The sequence below is a fragment of the Pleurodeles waltl genome, chromosome 6 (assembly GCF_031143425.1).
Source record: "Pleurodeles waltl isolate 20211129_DDA chromosome 6, aPleWal1.hap1.20221129, whole genome shotgun sequence".
Lineage (NCBI taxonomy): Eukaryota > Metazoa > Chordata > Amphibia > Caudata > Salamandridae > Pleurodeles > Pleurodeles waltl.
In genome coordinates this window covers 1531512546-1531526268 of record NC_090445.1, presented here as the reverse complement: position 1 = coordinate 1531526268, position 13723 = coordinate 1531512546, and the positions used below count along the sequence as shown (strand labels likewise).

At 43.8% G+C, this 13723-nt stretch overlaps 1 protein-coding gene across 4 annotated transcripts in view; it reads left to right on the top strand.

Moving 5' to 3' along the window:
- Positions 1-13723, top strand: part of AGRN (agrin) — a 591795-nt gene that overhangs the window by 509892 nt on the left and 68180 nt on the right. For all 4 annotated transcript variants that reach the window (XM_069241113.1, XM_069241112.1, XM_069241114.1 and 1 more), the window contains 3 exons: positions 959-1096; positions 3283-3410; positions 4857-4971. In XM_069241113.1, coding sequence (XP_069097214.1) covers positions 959-1096; positions 3283-3410; positions 4857-4971 — 381 coding nt within the window. The remainder of the gene's footprint in view (positions 1-958; positions 1097-3282; positions 3411-4856; positions 4972-13723) is intronic.

The following is a 13723-nucleotide window of genomic DNA, read 5'->3' as shown; positions in this document are numbered from 1 at the left end:
CATTAGCCTCTCTATACGTGCTACGTTGTATTGTTATTGAACCCAAGGACCTAAGAACATTTGAAAGTTTTGGAAAGACTTTCAAAACTCAATGTAAAACTTGAAATGAAGGAAATGTCTCCTATGTTATCTGAATACAAAACAGTGCTTCATACTCTGTACATTTATGTATAGACTAAACCAATAACATGGTGTTCAAAAGAGCAACTGTGTAAATGTAAGTGGCAGCCCGATTATATAGTATGTCCAGTTGATCGAATGATTTTTGCATACAGACAATATAACTTCTTGATTCCAGAAAATGTACTGTATGTCTTCAAATGTCCCCAGTAATCCAACTTTTTCCATTTTGTCCAAAGGCTACCATTATGAACACTTAAATACTAACAACTTTACTCACACCAAAAAGACATGCCATGATAAGTATTGTTAAACTTAAAAAGCAACATGATTTTCGTTCCCAAAAAATTTGTTTTGGATTTGATACTCTGATTTTATGGTCATCTTAAGCCCCTAATTCAATACTTTTCACATGTATTAATACTTCCACTTATTTGTAACCCCTTCCCCCAATCTATGCTTTACTCTGGAAAGCACTGTGCTTGGTCTATGAAAACAGATTTGTGTTTTTTTGGGAGCCTTGTGCCACAAACTCTTGATTAACGAACTGAAGTTCAGAAATAATCATTCCATGCAGTGTTCCCAGATCAGTGTTTGAAAGGGAAATGTTGAAACCTCCCTGGTTAACCTTTTACAATGTGGCCTTTACAGTTTGAAAGAGATGGTTGTGTGACTTTTTTAAAGCCAAGTCGGTGTTGGCAGTGGGATTTTGTTACACGTGCTTTCAAACAAAGATTATTGAAATTAAAGTATATACGGACAAAACCATGCTAAATTACTAGATCGGAGAAGCATTTACCTCTGCCGGCGCAGTGAATCCCTGTCTGTCTGTGTTTAGGGGAAGATGAAGAGATGGAAGAGGATCCAGCGACGTCAGCAGCAGCCATCGAGAGGGCGACTTGCTATAACACTCCTCTGGGGTGCTGCTCTGATGGGAAGACAGCAGTGGCTGATGCAGAAGGAAGCAACTGCCCAAGTGAGTCCCTCCAGGTCAAAGTGAATGTGACATTCTGTGTAATGCACCATCACCGCGAGCCTCGGAACAATCCAGGGTGGGACCTCTTCTAGTCCACATTTACTTAAAGATGTTAAACTTGTTTTAGGAATTAATAGTAGCGAGCAATGTTGGTTACACAGTGGTGAATGTTTCAGTGCTCCATTGGTTCGGAAGAGGCTACGATTGCCTTCAGCCTGTGGATTGAAAAAAGGTTGGCGCTCGACCAGAAATTATTTGGTCGTTGACTAGGCACACTTCAGCAGGGTTTCTCTGGCTGTCTCAGAAGGGCAGATGACCCATTTACTAACCACATCCATTGGGTTTCGCTCTTTTTAGAGTGCTAATATTATTTTTGAAAATTATCTATTTTATATGCGTGCATTTCGTCTGAATCTTTACATAGTACATTTTGACTCATAAATATGTCTCCTTTTCAGCCTGTTAGATTCTCTGTTATGTTAGTCTTACCCTTTTGTTACTTTTGTGTGTGTCCACCCTGTGGGTCTGTTCTATCAGAATGGATATGGTGACTTTCTAAAAATGATCTGCGAATCTCTCCTCACTCTGTTTCCAAGGAAAACCATGTGATATACACATTTAGGCGATGTTGTCAAAGGGTCTATCTACAGTGGTCTGTAATATGTCTTTACTGAGGCTTCCATTGGGCTGTACCTCTGTCCACCATTCTGTTTCGTGCATGTGTCCCGGTAAGGTTTGGGAGTGTTTCTTGTATTCTGTGCATTCGTTTTTGAATGGCTGGCACATTAAACTTAATAGGATTATTTGTTAAAAAATGAATTTGCTTCCTCATTTTTTGGTGTATCTGTGATCTGTCCCTTGATGTTTTTTTGTGTTCACTTCTGTGTGTCTTTAGCGGTTTCTTTTGAGTTGCTTTCTGTGTGTTTTTTTTTTTTAGCTATTCCATGTTTTGTTTCTTTCCCTTATGTGTGTGTTTCCTGGCTTTTTACATGATTGACTCATGGCTTCGTGCCTGGTGCATGTGTTCCTGGATTCCTTTTAGATTGCATTATTCATGCTGGTTTCCGGCTCTCTATTCACGTGATTCCTCCTGAATGTAGGGATTCAGGCTTTTCTTTCAGATGTGTCAATTTCTGACTTCTCATAATTGGTCCTTTGCTTTCACTGCATCTTTCATTGGGTGTGTGTTTTTTTTTTTACTGGTCTCTTTTCTGATGTGGTTTTGTTTCTAGCTTCTTTTATGATGCATGCTTCGTAGCTTATGTGTAGTGTTGTGTGTAGGTATGTGTTTTGGTTCTATCGTTGGTTAGTTTAAATCAATACATATTTTTCCGAACTGTGTCTATATACTTAGGATGTTTTTTCTCAAGCTTTCCCAAACTGTTTTTATTTCCATTGCATGTTTGATATTCCAGGCTTTCTGTGTTCCTCTGTGTGTGATTTGTTTCTATGGATTTTGCTAGGGTACGGGTTGTTTCTTGTTACGTATTTATTTCTGTTTTCTGTTTACACATTTCACCCTGCAAAATGTTTTTTGTAGAATTTAACCGTTGCCCATATTCCATGGCTGCTCTTTTGAGTTTGAGTTTTTTTTTATTTTTATTTGCTTTAGTTGATAAGAGCAGGTTTTATTGCTTCTTTCAGGAAATGTGACAGTTTCCATCCCTGTCGTAGATCTGTGACTTCCTTGAGTGGCTCCCTCCCTCGTGTTTTTGAACCTTTTTTCTTGTGTGTATTTCAGAACCTTTTAATATCTGTGTGTATTTTTCTTCTCTAGTGTTTGCATTGTTGAATTTTAGGCATGTTTTGTGTGTACTCCCTTTCTTGTACATGTCCAATCCAGCGTTCTTGATGTGTCTCCTCTTGTCCCTAATGTCTCTTCTTTTATTGCTCAGCCAGCCCGGGTACTATCCAGCTCAGAAGTCAAGGGAAATAAAAAAAAAAAATTAAAACAAGAGTAAATGGTAAAACCTCTCCACTCACATCTGTTGGCCACATACTAACTCTCCATCATTCAGTCATCACACTAACCTCCACCTCTGGCACTACTCCCTAAGCTATCCCCTCGGTAGATGGAATGGGCTTCACAGCAATTGATAGTTTTCAGTTCTAAATCTGTGGGTGACATTCTCTGCCTGGTATTTAATTCATGATTGTTGTTACCATTCCCACTGTTTCTCGTTCAGCCACCAAGTCGTTCCAAGGAGTCCTGATCCTGGAGGAGGTCGAAGGGCAAGAGGTATTCTACACACCCGAAATGGCCGACCCTAAATCTGAGCTCTTTGGTGAGACGGCCAGGAGCATTGAGAGTGCGGTAAGTAGAGTTGCCCCATTCTTTTTTCCCTCTTTCTTGATTGGTTTGTTTAGTCGTCTTGTTGCGGTTAAAAAGGGTTTGAGCAAAGAGGATTGCTTGTTTTCAACTATAATGACAGTACAATTTTGAAAATCGCTTCATTTTGTGCATAGCATCTAGATATCGTCCTACAATTTTAAGCTGCATTAAGCACTCTGGAGCTGTATATTGCGAAAAATAGTATGGTAAGTCGGGGCTGCCAAAATAGTTAAAAAGGAAATCTGAGAGAGTGAAAACCGAAGACAAGGTGATTCAGTTTTAGATCCGCACCTGGGACAGAGAGAATGGCATCCCATGCACTAAATTATCATTCTCTCTGCCCTTTTAGGGCACAGCTTCATTCAGGACGTGGGGGCCATTTTGAGAGCACTGACATTCAGATAATTATTATAAATTTAAGACAGAGAGCACAGGCAAAACTATCTTGTACAGAAATCTGTTAACTTCAGCTAACTTTTTAGGATATGAAGCTATGCCATTTCCGGAGACTTACTGACTTGTACTCTGGGTGAAGTGATGGGTACAGGCAGTTACTAATTTCATGCTGGAGTACAGGCTGAAACAGCATGGACTGGGAGGTATTAAATGCCAGCTAGAATACGGCTGAAACAATATGTATGTGGAGTCATTAACTTCTTGCTTCGCCTCAAGTATGAAACGGCATACCATAGAAAATAGGATGTTCTGTTATAATTAAACAGTACATAAAAACGGGGCAATGAGGAAGGTAAAAAGGACGTACAGGTCAACAGAGGTTATCCCGAAGTGCAACTCTGGAACCCGCCAGTTGTGTAAAAGTAGGAAAATCCTGTCCACCAAGCTCTAACTGGCTGCCCTCATGGAACAAAGCATTGTTCTCTTGCAGGAAGTGGTCATCCCAGACAATGGTGCATGAATAAGACACCAGCATTCCATGCAGGTAACTCATGTGGTCAACAATCGGCCAAAGACAGGTCCGTGTCATCATGTACAGGAAGCCATTAACCTAAAGTCATGATCCAAGACTCAAACCACAGCCTGTATAGAAAAAAATAACTTCATGCCACAGCCTAAGACATGGGGAGAGAATTTGTGTAGAAGGAAAGCATCAAGTTAATGTGAGTAATACTGAGGGGTTTGATCCCTGCTATTTTACTGACAATTTCCTTACATACTCTGCACAACAGAAGATGCACCCAGGGAAACTGTACTGTTCGTGTCACAGCTGGCAATCAGATGTTGCAGATTGCTGGGGATGGTCAAGGGGACAAGTTGTATCAGCCTAAGTGGGCATGGTATCTTTTTGTAGGTGTTCTCCAACTCCTTGCCTCTTGTTTGCTTTGTGTACACAGTCCATAGAGGATCAGTCTTTAGATCTGTTTTTCATAATTCTTTACATGAAACTTATTTTGTGCTCCTTTTGCACAGCTGGACAGTCTCTTCAGAAACTCGGATGTCAAGAAGGATTTCAAGAGCTTGCGGGTCCGGGACCTCGGGCAGAGCAACTCTGTCCGCGTCATTGTCGAAGCTCACTTTGACCCAGGTAAGCAAATGTGTATTTTTGGATCTGAGGTTTTGGGGGGAGCAGTAGTAGTAAATGGCCCAGGTTGTGTGTGACACCATCAGTCAGGCTTGGATTTCTCTCTAACACCACTATGTCTTCTGTAACCTATTGTTATGCTTTTATCATGGCCAAATAGCCAGGACTAACATGAAGATGTCTCATATGGGAAAGGGTCACTTAGCTGCTTCAGAAGAATGCTTCATCAGATGATTGTTAGAGCTCATACCGGTGAAGTGTTTTGTTACAAAAATGTGCGTTCTTGTATGAGCCAACCACTCCTGTCGGCAGGTTTCAGTTCATACTGAGTGCTGTACACAATACAAGCCGAGGATGCTCCTGTGTTCCTTTCTTCCTTGATGAGGGAACGCAGCTCAGTGGCATCACAATAGTCCCATTCACATGTATTAGCCAAACCCTATTGCAAGCCAGGCACAAATGCCTCAATTGATGCCATATCTTGCCGAAAGATTCAGTTTAGTCATTTCTTTCATGCATCATGACCAGGTGTATGTTATAAATTTTAGGCCGAATGTTAAAATATTTACAATATTCTTATCCTCAGTAGTGTCTGCTGCCTGCACACTACCGTATGCTCTGCCACGTTTGTACAAATCATAGTTCCTTCCCCCCCTTCCACCCCAAAACAGCAATTAAACGTGAGCAACTCCTGGAAGTTGTGTTAACTGTAGGGAGATTTTGTGCTCATCCACTGCTCTGAATAACATAAAAAATGGATGCTCCATGAGATTCCCCCCATGTTGTCTCGTTAAAGAATTTTGACTGTTTCCCTCCAAAAGATTTAGATTGCTGCCAAGTGGAATGTTCTTTATTCCACGCAGATTTGCGTGGAGGGAACACAAGCTATTCTGGGGCCCTGACACCCACTTCTCACAACAGTGCTGGAGGCACAAGGAGAGGTTCTAACCTGTGACCTCACTCTAGAGTTTTAAGTTGTCCCAAGTCAGGTGTGAGTAATTTATCCAGACCACCTGTTGCTAAAGTGTGAAAAAGACAACTGCCAGTGGCGGATGGTAAAGTCTGAAAGTGGCGGGCGTAAAAATGAAACCATGGATTTGCTACAGGTAGGTAGTGTGCAGTGAGCAAGCATGACTGTCTGTAGAGGGTCTGGGAGATAAAGGAGGTTCTACAACAAATGGGGAAAAACAATTAGAGCTCTGATCTCTTAGTTCAGCAGGTGGCATAAACTATTTTGGTGAAATCTCATTTCCTGTTGTAGAAGCTCCTGATGAGATTTATTGAACACAGCGGCTCTAGGGGCCTCTTGGCTAATCATTCATGTCCAGTTTTACATACTGGTCCTGTTAGCTCCACTCATTTAGTAAATTCACATAATATTGCTAAGTAAGGGTACTGAAAGGTGACAAACTTACAGGAAGATCATGGGTTCAGGCACATAACTGAATTACGCAGTCTCCTCCTCCTGCTACAACACACTTTGCATGCTCCGCAGAATCTACAAGTGGATCCCGCCAGAAACAAGAAGAACAGTGACACAGGCCCTCGTCAGCAGCAGGCTGGACTACGGCAACACACTCTACACAGGCATCCCAGCAAAAGACCTACTACGCCTCCAACGCATCCAAAACGCCTCCGCCCGGCTGATCCTCGACGTCCCCCGCCACAGCCACATCTACCACCACCTGAGAAACCTTCAGTGGCTCCCCGTGGACAAAAGGATCACTTTCAAGCTTCTTACCCACGCTCACAAAGCGTTCCACGACACCAGACCAGCCTACCTAAACAACATACTCAGCTTCTACACCCCCACCCGGCAGCTCCGCTCCACCAACCTCGCCCTTGCCGTCGCCCCCCGCACCCGAAGAAAGACCTCCAGCGGCAGATCCTTCTCATACTTCGCCGCCAAAACCTGGAACACCCTCCCCATCACCCTGAGACAGACTCAAGACCTACTCACCTTCAGACGACTCCTCAAGACCTGGCTCTTCGACCAGTAACAACTGCTCCCTCCCCCCACCCCCCAAGCGCCTTGAAACCCTCACAGGTACGTAGTGCGCTTTATAAATCCTATGATTGATAACTGCATATCAAGGGAGCACAAAAGAGTTCCCAGAGTTTAAATAGTAATCCGAATTTGTAATGTACTTGTATTCTCATTTAGCAAGTCGTATAGTAATGCCTGTGTGACTGTCCAATATTCACAAAGTTTCACAAGGCATCGCACAAGCGAACAATTGCTGAAAACTGGCAATATTTTTAAATCGATAATCACGACCATTGAGCTGTGGCCACAGAGCCAAATATAGTCTAATCAGCAGTCATGAATGGAAAATGATTTGCTTGATTGCCTAGGTTTAAGATATTAATTTTTGCCCGATGCATTCTAGTATTTTCTGTGTGTTAAGAATGTTTCTAAGGTGTGTCTGCCTGGTAGTTTGTGTGTTATTTATATGTGTATATCTGTTGTGTATACTATACAAGAAGTGACTCGATGTGCCTGCTTTTCTGGCAATTTATTCAATTGGTCTCTTTCTGGCAGCCAGTAACTATGGATGATATACGGTCTTCCTGTCAGCCTATACACAGAATAACAGGCACAAACTGATGACTATATATACACCAACCAGGGTCAAAACGTCTAGATAAGTAGTTATTCCAGGATGAATTTTTATCAATTTTGACTTCATATTTTACTACTGGCGAGGGACTGAGTGCCTCAGTTTTGCATGGGGTTCAAATGTCTAACTTCCAAGTGTTCAGCTTCTCACCTGCATATTCTCCCCACCCGTTTTCAAAGCCTCACAGGGTCACGGGGCTTACTGGCCATACCCACCCTCTGACAAGTTGTGAAAGGATGGGGTGACTAAGGCTCAAGTCCCTGATTGACATGAGCCCCTGCAGAGCACCAGCCATAAGCGCCTGGGGATAACTTCACTGCAATGTCGTCGGGGGATGAAATTAGCCTGGGAGGCTATGGTTTTACTGGGTTGATTATGTACACGCCTCAGGGCTGGGAGATCATCAGCCCGCAAAGTAACTTGGAGCCATCGTGAGATGGGTTGTGAGCACATGTGCCACCAGGACATTTCAAATCCTCAGAACAAGAGTAAGTGAGGCTTGGGTGAGTGCAACCCTCAGCCTGTGTGTTTGTGCAATTTTTTTTTGTTTTAAGGCATGCAAAAACGAACTAATTTGTGGCTAGAAAAAAAAGGGGGCAGAGACCTGACGCCCTCGACAGGGAACCGCCCATGACAACTGAGTTAATTTTGTGTATTTCTTCTTTCAATTTATGTTGTTCATGGTTTTGTAATCGGTCTTTGCCAATGAGTTATGTATTGCCATCTTGTTATATATCATACTATGTCTAGTTTCTGAGTGGTGCCTTGAATATTTTAATACCTGTTTTGTGGTTATTTAGCATTTATTATGCAAAGGAAGAAATGGGAATTCATAAGCTACTTGCATCTGGAAGTAAGCAGAGAGGTCTACATCTGTCAATGAACCCCAACTTCAGTGAATACTTTTTTTTTTTTTTAACCAATTCCACACCAGAAATTTATCCCTTTAAAAGCTGCGTTGTGGGTGGCCAAGGCATGCAAGTATCACCCCCCAGAAGTAAAAGTTGAGGCTCATTAAAGGCTCTGAACATCTCAATAATGTTAAAACCTTATATCAACATTTATTTTCTAGATGCGGCTGATGCAGAAAAAAGCCATTATTTTTGCTAGTTTTCTATCATTTATCTCTGTTTTAGGCCTAGCTTGACAGTTCCTCTCGCCCCTATTCATTGTTGGAGATCTTTACAGTATACATAGCGTGGGCTTTCCCTCCGCCTAATGAACTGTTTGTCCCACTTCATGCTATAAGCTTTTTGATGTATCATTTCGCCTCCCATGAAGAGTTTGCCCTGTAGGGCAGGAGGCAGTGCTTAATTTGAGCCTGATGGTTTCTGCTGCTCGGCACCTACACTTAATTGCCAACACTGGCACTTATATGTTTTCGAATAGACAACAATAGTTCAAAAAGGGAGCACCCTGTCTTACATTTCAGCTCGAATAGCCCCAAAGCATCATGATAAATGCAGTCATAAGAATGAATTTGAATAATATTTCAAAAGGTCTTTCACCATAAATGGGTGCAGCAAGTGCTGTAACGTTGTAGAAAGTTTTTCACCATAAGTTGGTGCGGCGAATGGCGAATGCCGAATCTCCGGACTCGTGTTTCTGGCTTTCGCCCGTCATCAGCGGAGAGCAAAGTGTGGCAGACGGGGCTGCTTGAAATGCCGTCTAAGCGTATTCTCAGGTATTTGTACCACTCAGTAGGCCCACAGGTGCTTCACCAGAGCTCGTCAGCTCAAAGGCTCACGGGAGCCGTTAAATACCCAATCCTGGAATAGTCTGAATGTCGAACTTGTAGGAGTGTGATGGTTAGCAGTTATGTTGGTACTGTTATTAGTAGTGCTGGCAGGGGCAGTAAGTTGTGCAAACGTCAGTGGCGCCCTGACAAGGGCCCTCACCTTTGTTTTTTTTTTGTTTTGTTTTTAAACACAAATCAGGCACTGTCAGGAGGGTTTCTTTGCATATCAAAAGTATTTTGAATGATGGCACATTAAGCCTTTTACCTATAAATGGACATATCTGGAAAGCAATCATTTTAGATTTGTTTTAGCACTCCATCAGGTAGTGTTTTTTAATTATATTTGTCTGAAATCAAAATTCAAGCCAGGCTTTCTGGCTTTGCCAATGCTTTATACCGGTGGTTCCCAACCTTTTGACTTCTGAGGAACCCTGGGATCCCCCAGTGAATCATTATTGGAATCCGGGGACCCCCAAGTGAGTTATTACTGAAATCTGTGGCCCTAATCTCTTAATATTATTTAATTTTCTAAGCAATCATGGAGCCCCCTGAGAAGGCTTCACGGACACCCAAGGGTCCCCGAACCACAGGTTGGTAACCACTGCATTATACAATTGAGCCTGCTCTTGCATTCGGTCATTAGTGCTCCATGCTCTGCTTTTTAGGGCCTCATGTTGTCAAGAAAACAACAATACATACATACATACAAACACACAAGTGGTGCTTTGGTTTAGCCTACTTCATTTGTTGGTCTGTTCACCTGTCATTCACATTTTGCTTCCAGCCCCTCCACATATAGATGTCGGCGACCCCACTTCATCCATCAGGTATCCTGCAATATGAGTGTCAGCATTTTTCTTGATCAGACACACACAGCTGCCTGAAAATTAGGACGATTTGCCTGTAGACTGCAGTATTTTAACTTTCTTACTTTTAGATTTTTGATTTCCATTTTATATACGTGAAAAAACAAATACTAAAAAATAGTATGCATCCTGACACCAGGCCTATTGGCTTTGTCAATACTGTTTCTGTGGATGGCACCTTTTTTGGTGGGCCGCTGTTTGGTGTTTACACTAGACAGTTTGTGTGAGGGGTGCATCAAGCATTTGGCAGCTGTTTTTTATTGGCATGGCTTTTGGCGAGCTGAGCTCTCTGTTATCAAGATGTACTACATGAAGTTGACACCTACCATATATAGCAAAAAGCATATTTTTAAACAAAACTATGCAGTTCCATCCAGTGATACAGGAACTGACGTATAGTTGTGTAAAACACTCTGCATTGGCTTCATCTGTAACAATGGAGTGTTTTGTCATGGTGCCAGAAGCCTTGTAGCCGTCCTCCGTGCTAGTTCAAGAACTGTGGTTGATGAGTTCATTTATTTGGACTTGAAAATGAAGGCCAAGAAAGTATCAAGGGCTTCTGTGAAGCTTGCTTTGATATCTTAATCTTTCTACTGAAGACGAAGAGGGTCATGAGGAATTTGCTGAGGTCAAAGACACCAATGAATGAAAGGAGGAGCACTGCCTCAACATTGAATCCTGATAATGGGCTATGTTGTGGTGTATAGAATGCCATTAGGCTGGATATTTTGCCTGAACTTTTCCTCCCTGCCCCTCCACGGGGTGTTTGTTGAAATGTCCTCCTTCACAGTAATTTACAAAACTGAGTAGATTTTGGACACCAAGATTGAGCCTTCCAAATCTAAGCCACATAGGCTTGAAAATAAATTGGAGTCGCTGTACCAATCAGCAGAGATAATTTTACTTTTCTGTAGAGATCTCGTGCTGGTGGCCAGAGGAAGCCGTCGTTATCTCCATCATTGTTCAAGAAGGGGCAAAGGAGCTTCACTGGGGGTGCCTCAGGAGCCATCTGATTTCTCAGTAGCCCTAGAGACAACACTCCATTGAATAGAAATATGTTTTGAAAACAAATCTATCCAGAACTGGAACCCTACTGGTTTTATTTCTTCTGGAGAGTAAACTGCAGGAATGCGGAGTGTCCCATAAAAATAGGATTACCGAAATGTAGTGATTAGTTCATCAGAGATATAGAAACGTCTGAGTGGCCTCTGTGTATCCCTAGTGAAAATGGAGCACATTTTTCTGCATCAACTATAAACGTTTATCTGTTGAGCATACTGGGAACCTCAGACAAATATCCCTCAAAAATATCACTTAACCGTTGGATGTGAGAATATTTTTTATTTTTAAACTTTGTAAAGTTTACAAACTTTAAAACAAACAGGTGAAGGGAGCTCTGCACCAACAGGAAAACATTTCAGCTGAGAATCGTGGCTGTGAGCTGGCCTCCAAGCACACATAACACCTCGCTGTTTGATTCCCAATGGGTGGAACTCCTGCCATTTAAGGCATGATGTAGGAAGTTGGCTCTGTATGTACTATTTCAAAGTAAGATATAGCATGCACAGAGTCCAAGGGTTCCCCTTAGAGGTAAGATGTGGCAAAAAGAGATAATTCTAATGCTCTATTTTGTGGTAGTGTGGTCGAGCAGCAGGCTTATGAGAGGGTAGTGTTAAGCATTTGTTGTACACACACAGGCAATAAATGAGGAACACATACTCAAAGACAATTCCATGCCAATAGGTTTTTATATAGAAAAATATATTTTCTTTGTTTATTTTAAGAACCACAATCAATACTTTAAATGAAAGGTACTTCACTCAGGTATCATAGGAACTTTGAATCAGCAAAATAACATGTACAGTGTTGGCAAAAATCGCAATAAACTATTTGAAAACTAGACAGTGCAAATTTCAACAGTTCCTGGGGGAGGTAAGTATTTGTTAGTTTTGCAGGTAAGTAAACCACCTACAGGGTTCAAAGTTAGGTCCAAGGTAGCCCACCGTTGGGGGTTCAGGGCAACCCCAAAGTTACTTCACCAGCAGCTCAGGGCCGGTCAGGTGCAGAGGTCAAAGTGGTGCCCAAAACACATAGGCTTCAATGGAGTAGGGGGTGCCCCGGTTCCAGTCTTCCAGCAGGTAAGTACCCATGACTTCGGAGGGCAGACCAGGGGGGTTTTGTAGGGCACGGGGGGGACAAGTCAGCACAGAAAGTACACCTGCAGCGGCACGGGGTGGCCGGGTGCAGAGTGCAAACAGGCGTCTGGTTTGCAATGGAGTTCAATGGGAGACCCAGGGTCTCTTCAGCGAAGCAGGCAGGCAAGGGGGGGGCTCCTTGGGGTAGCCACCACCTGGGCAAGGGAGAGGGCCACCTGGGGGGTCATTTCTGCACTGGAGGTCGGATCCTTCAGGTCCTGGGGGCTGCGGGTGCAGTGTCTTTACCAGGTGTCGGGTTCTTGGAAGCAGGCATTCGCGGTCAGGGGGAGCCTCTGGATTCCCTCTGCAGGCGTCGCTGGGGTGGCTCAGAGGGGTCAACTCTGGTTACTCACAGGGTCCCAGTTGCCTAGGAGTCCTCCCTGTAGTGTTGTTTCTCCGCAGGTCCAGCCGGGGGCGTCGGGTGCAGAGTGGAAAGTCTCACGCTTCCGGCGGGAAACGTGCAGTCCTTTAAAAGTTGTTTCTTTGTTGCAAAGTTGTATCTTCTTTGGAGCAGAGCCGCTGTCCTCAGGAGTTCTTGGTCCTTTTAGATGCAGGGTAGTCCTGTGAGGCTTCAGAGGTCGCTGGACCCTGGGGGACGCGTCTCTGTTGCAGTTTTTCTTGAAGTGGGGAGACAGGCCGGTAGGGCTGGGGCCAAAGGGAGACAGGCCGGTAGGGCTGGGGCCAAAGCAGTTGGTGTCTCCGTCTTCTCTGCAGGGCTTTCAGGTCCGCAGTCCTTCTTCGTCTTCAGGTTGCAGGAATCTATCTTGCTAGGTTCTGGGGGCCCCTAAATACTCAATTTAGGGGTGTGTTTAGGTCTGGGGGGTTAGTAGCCAATGGATACTAGCCCTGAGGGTGGCTACACCCTCTTTGTGCCTCCTCCCTGAGGGGAGGGGGGCACATCCCTAATCCTATTGGGGGAATCCTCCATCTGCAAGATGGAGGATTTCTAAAAGTCAGAGTCACCTCAGCTCAGGACACTTTAGGGGTTGTCCTGACTGGCCAGTGACTCCTCCTTGTTTTCCTCATTATCCCCTCCGGCCTTGCCGCCAAAAGTGGGGCCGTGGCCGGAGGGGGCGGGCATCTCCACTAGCTGGAATGCCCTGTGGCGCTGTAACAAAGGGGGTGAGCCTTTGAAGCTCACCGCCAGGTGTTACAGTTCCTGCAGGAGGAGGTGTGAAGCACCTCCACCCAGTACAGGCTTTGTTACTAGCCACAGAGTGACAAAGGCACTCTCCCCATGTGGCCAGCAACATGTCTGGTGTGTGGCAGGCTGGCAAAAGTAGTCAGCCCACACTGGTAGTCGGGTATGTAAAGATGCCCTCTGGGGTGTATTTC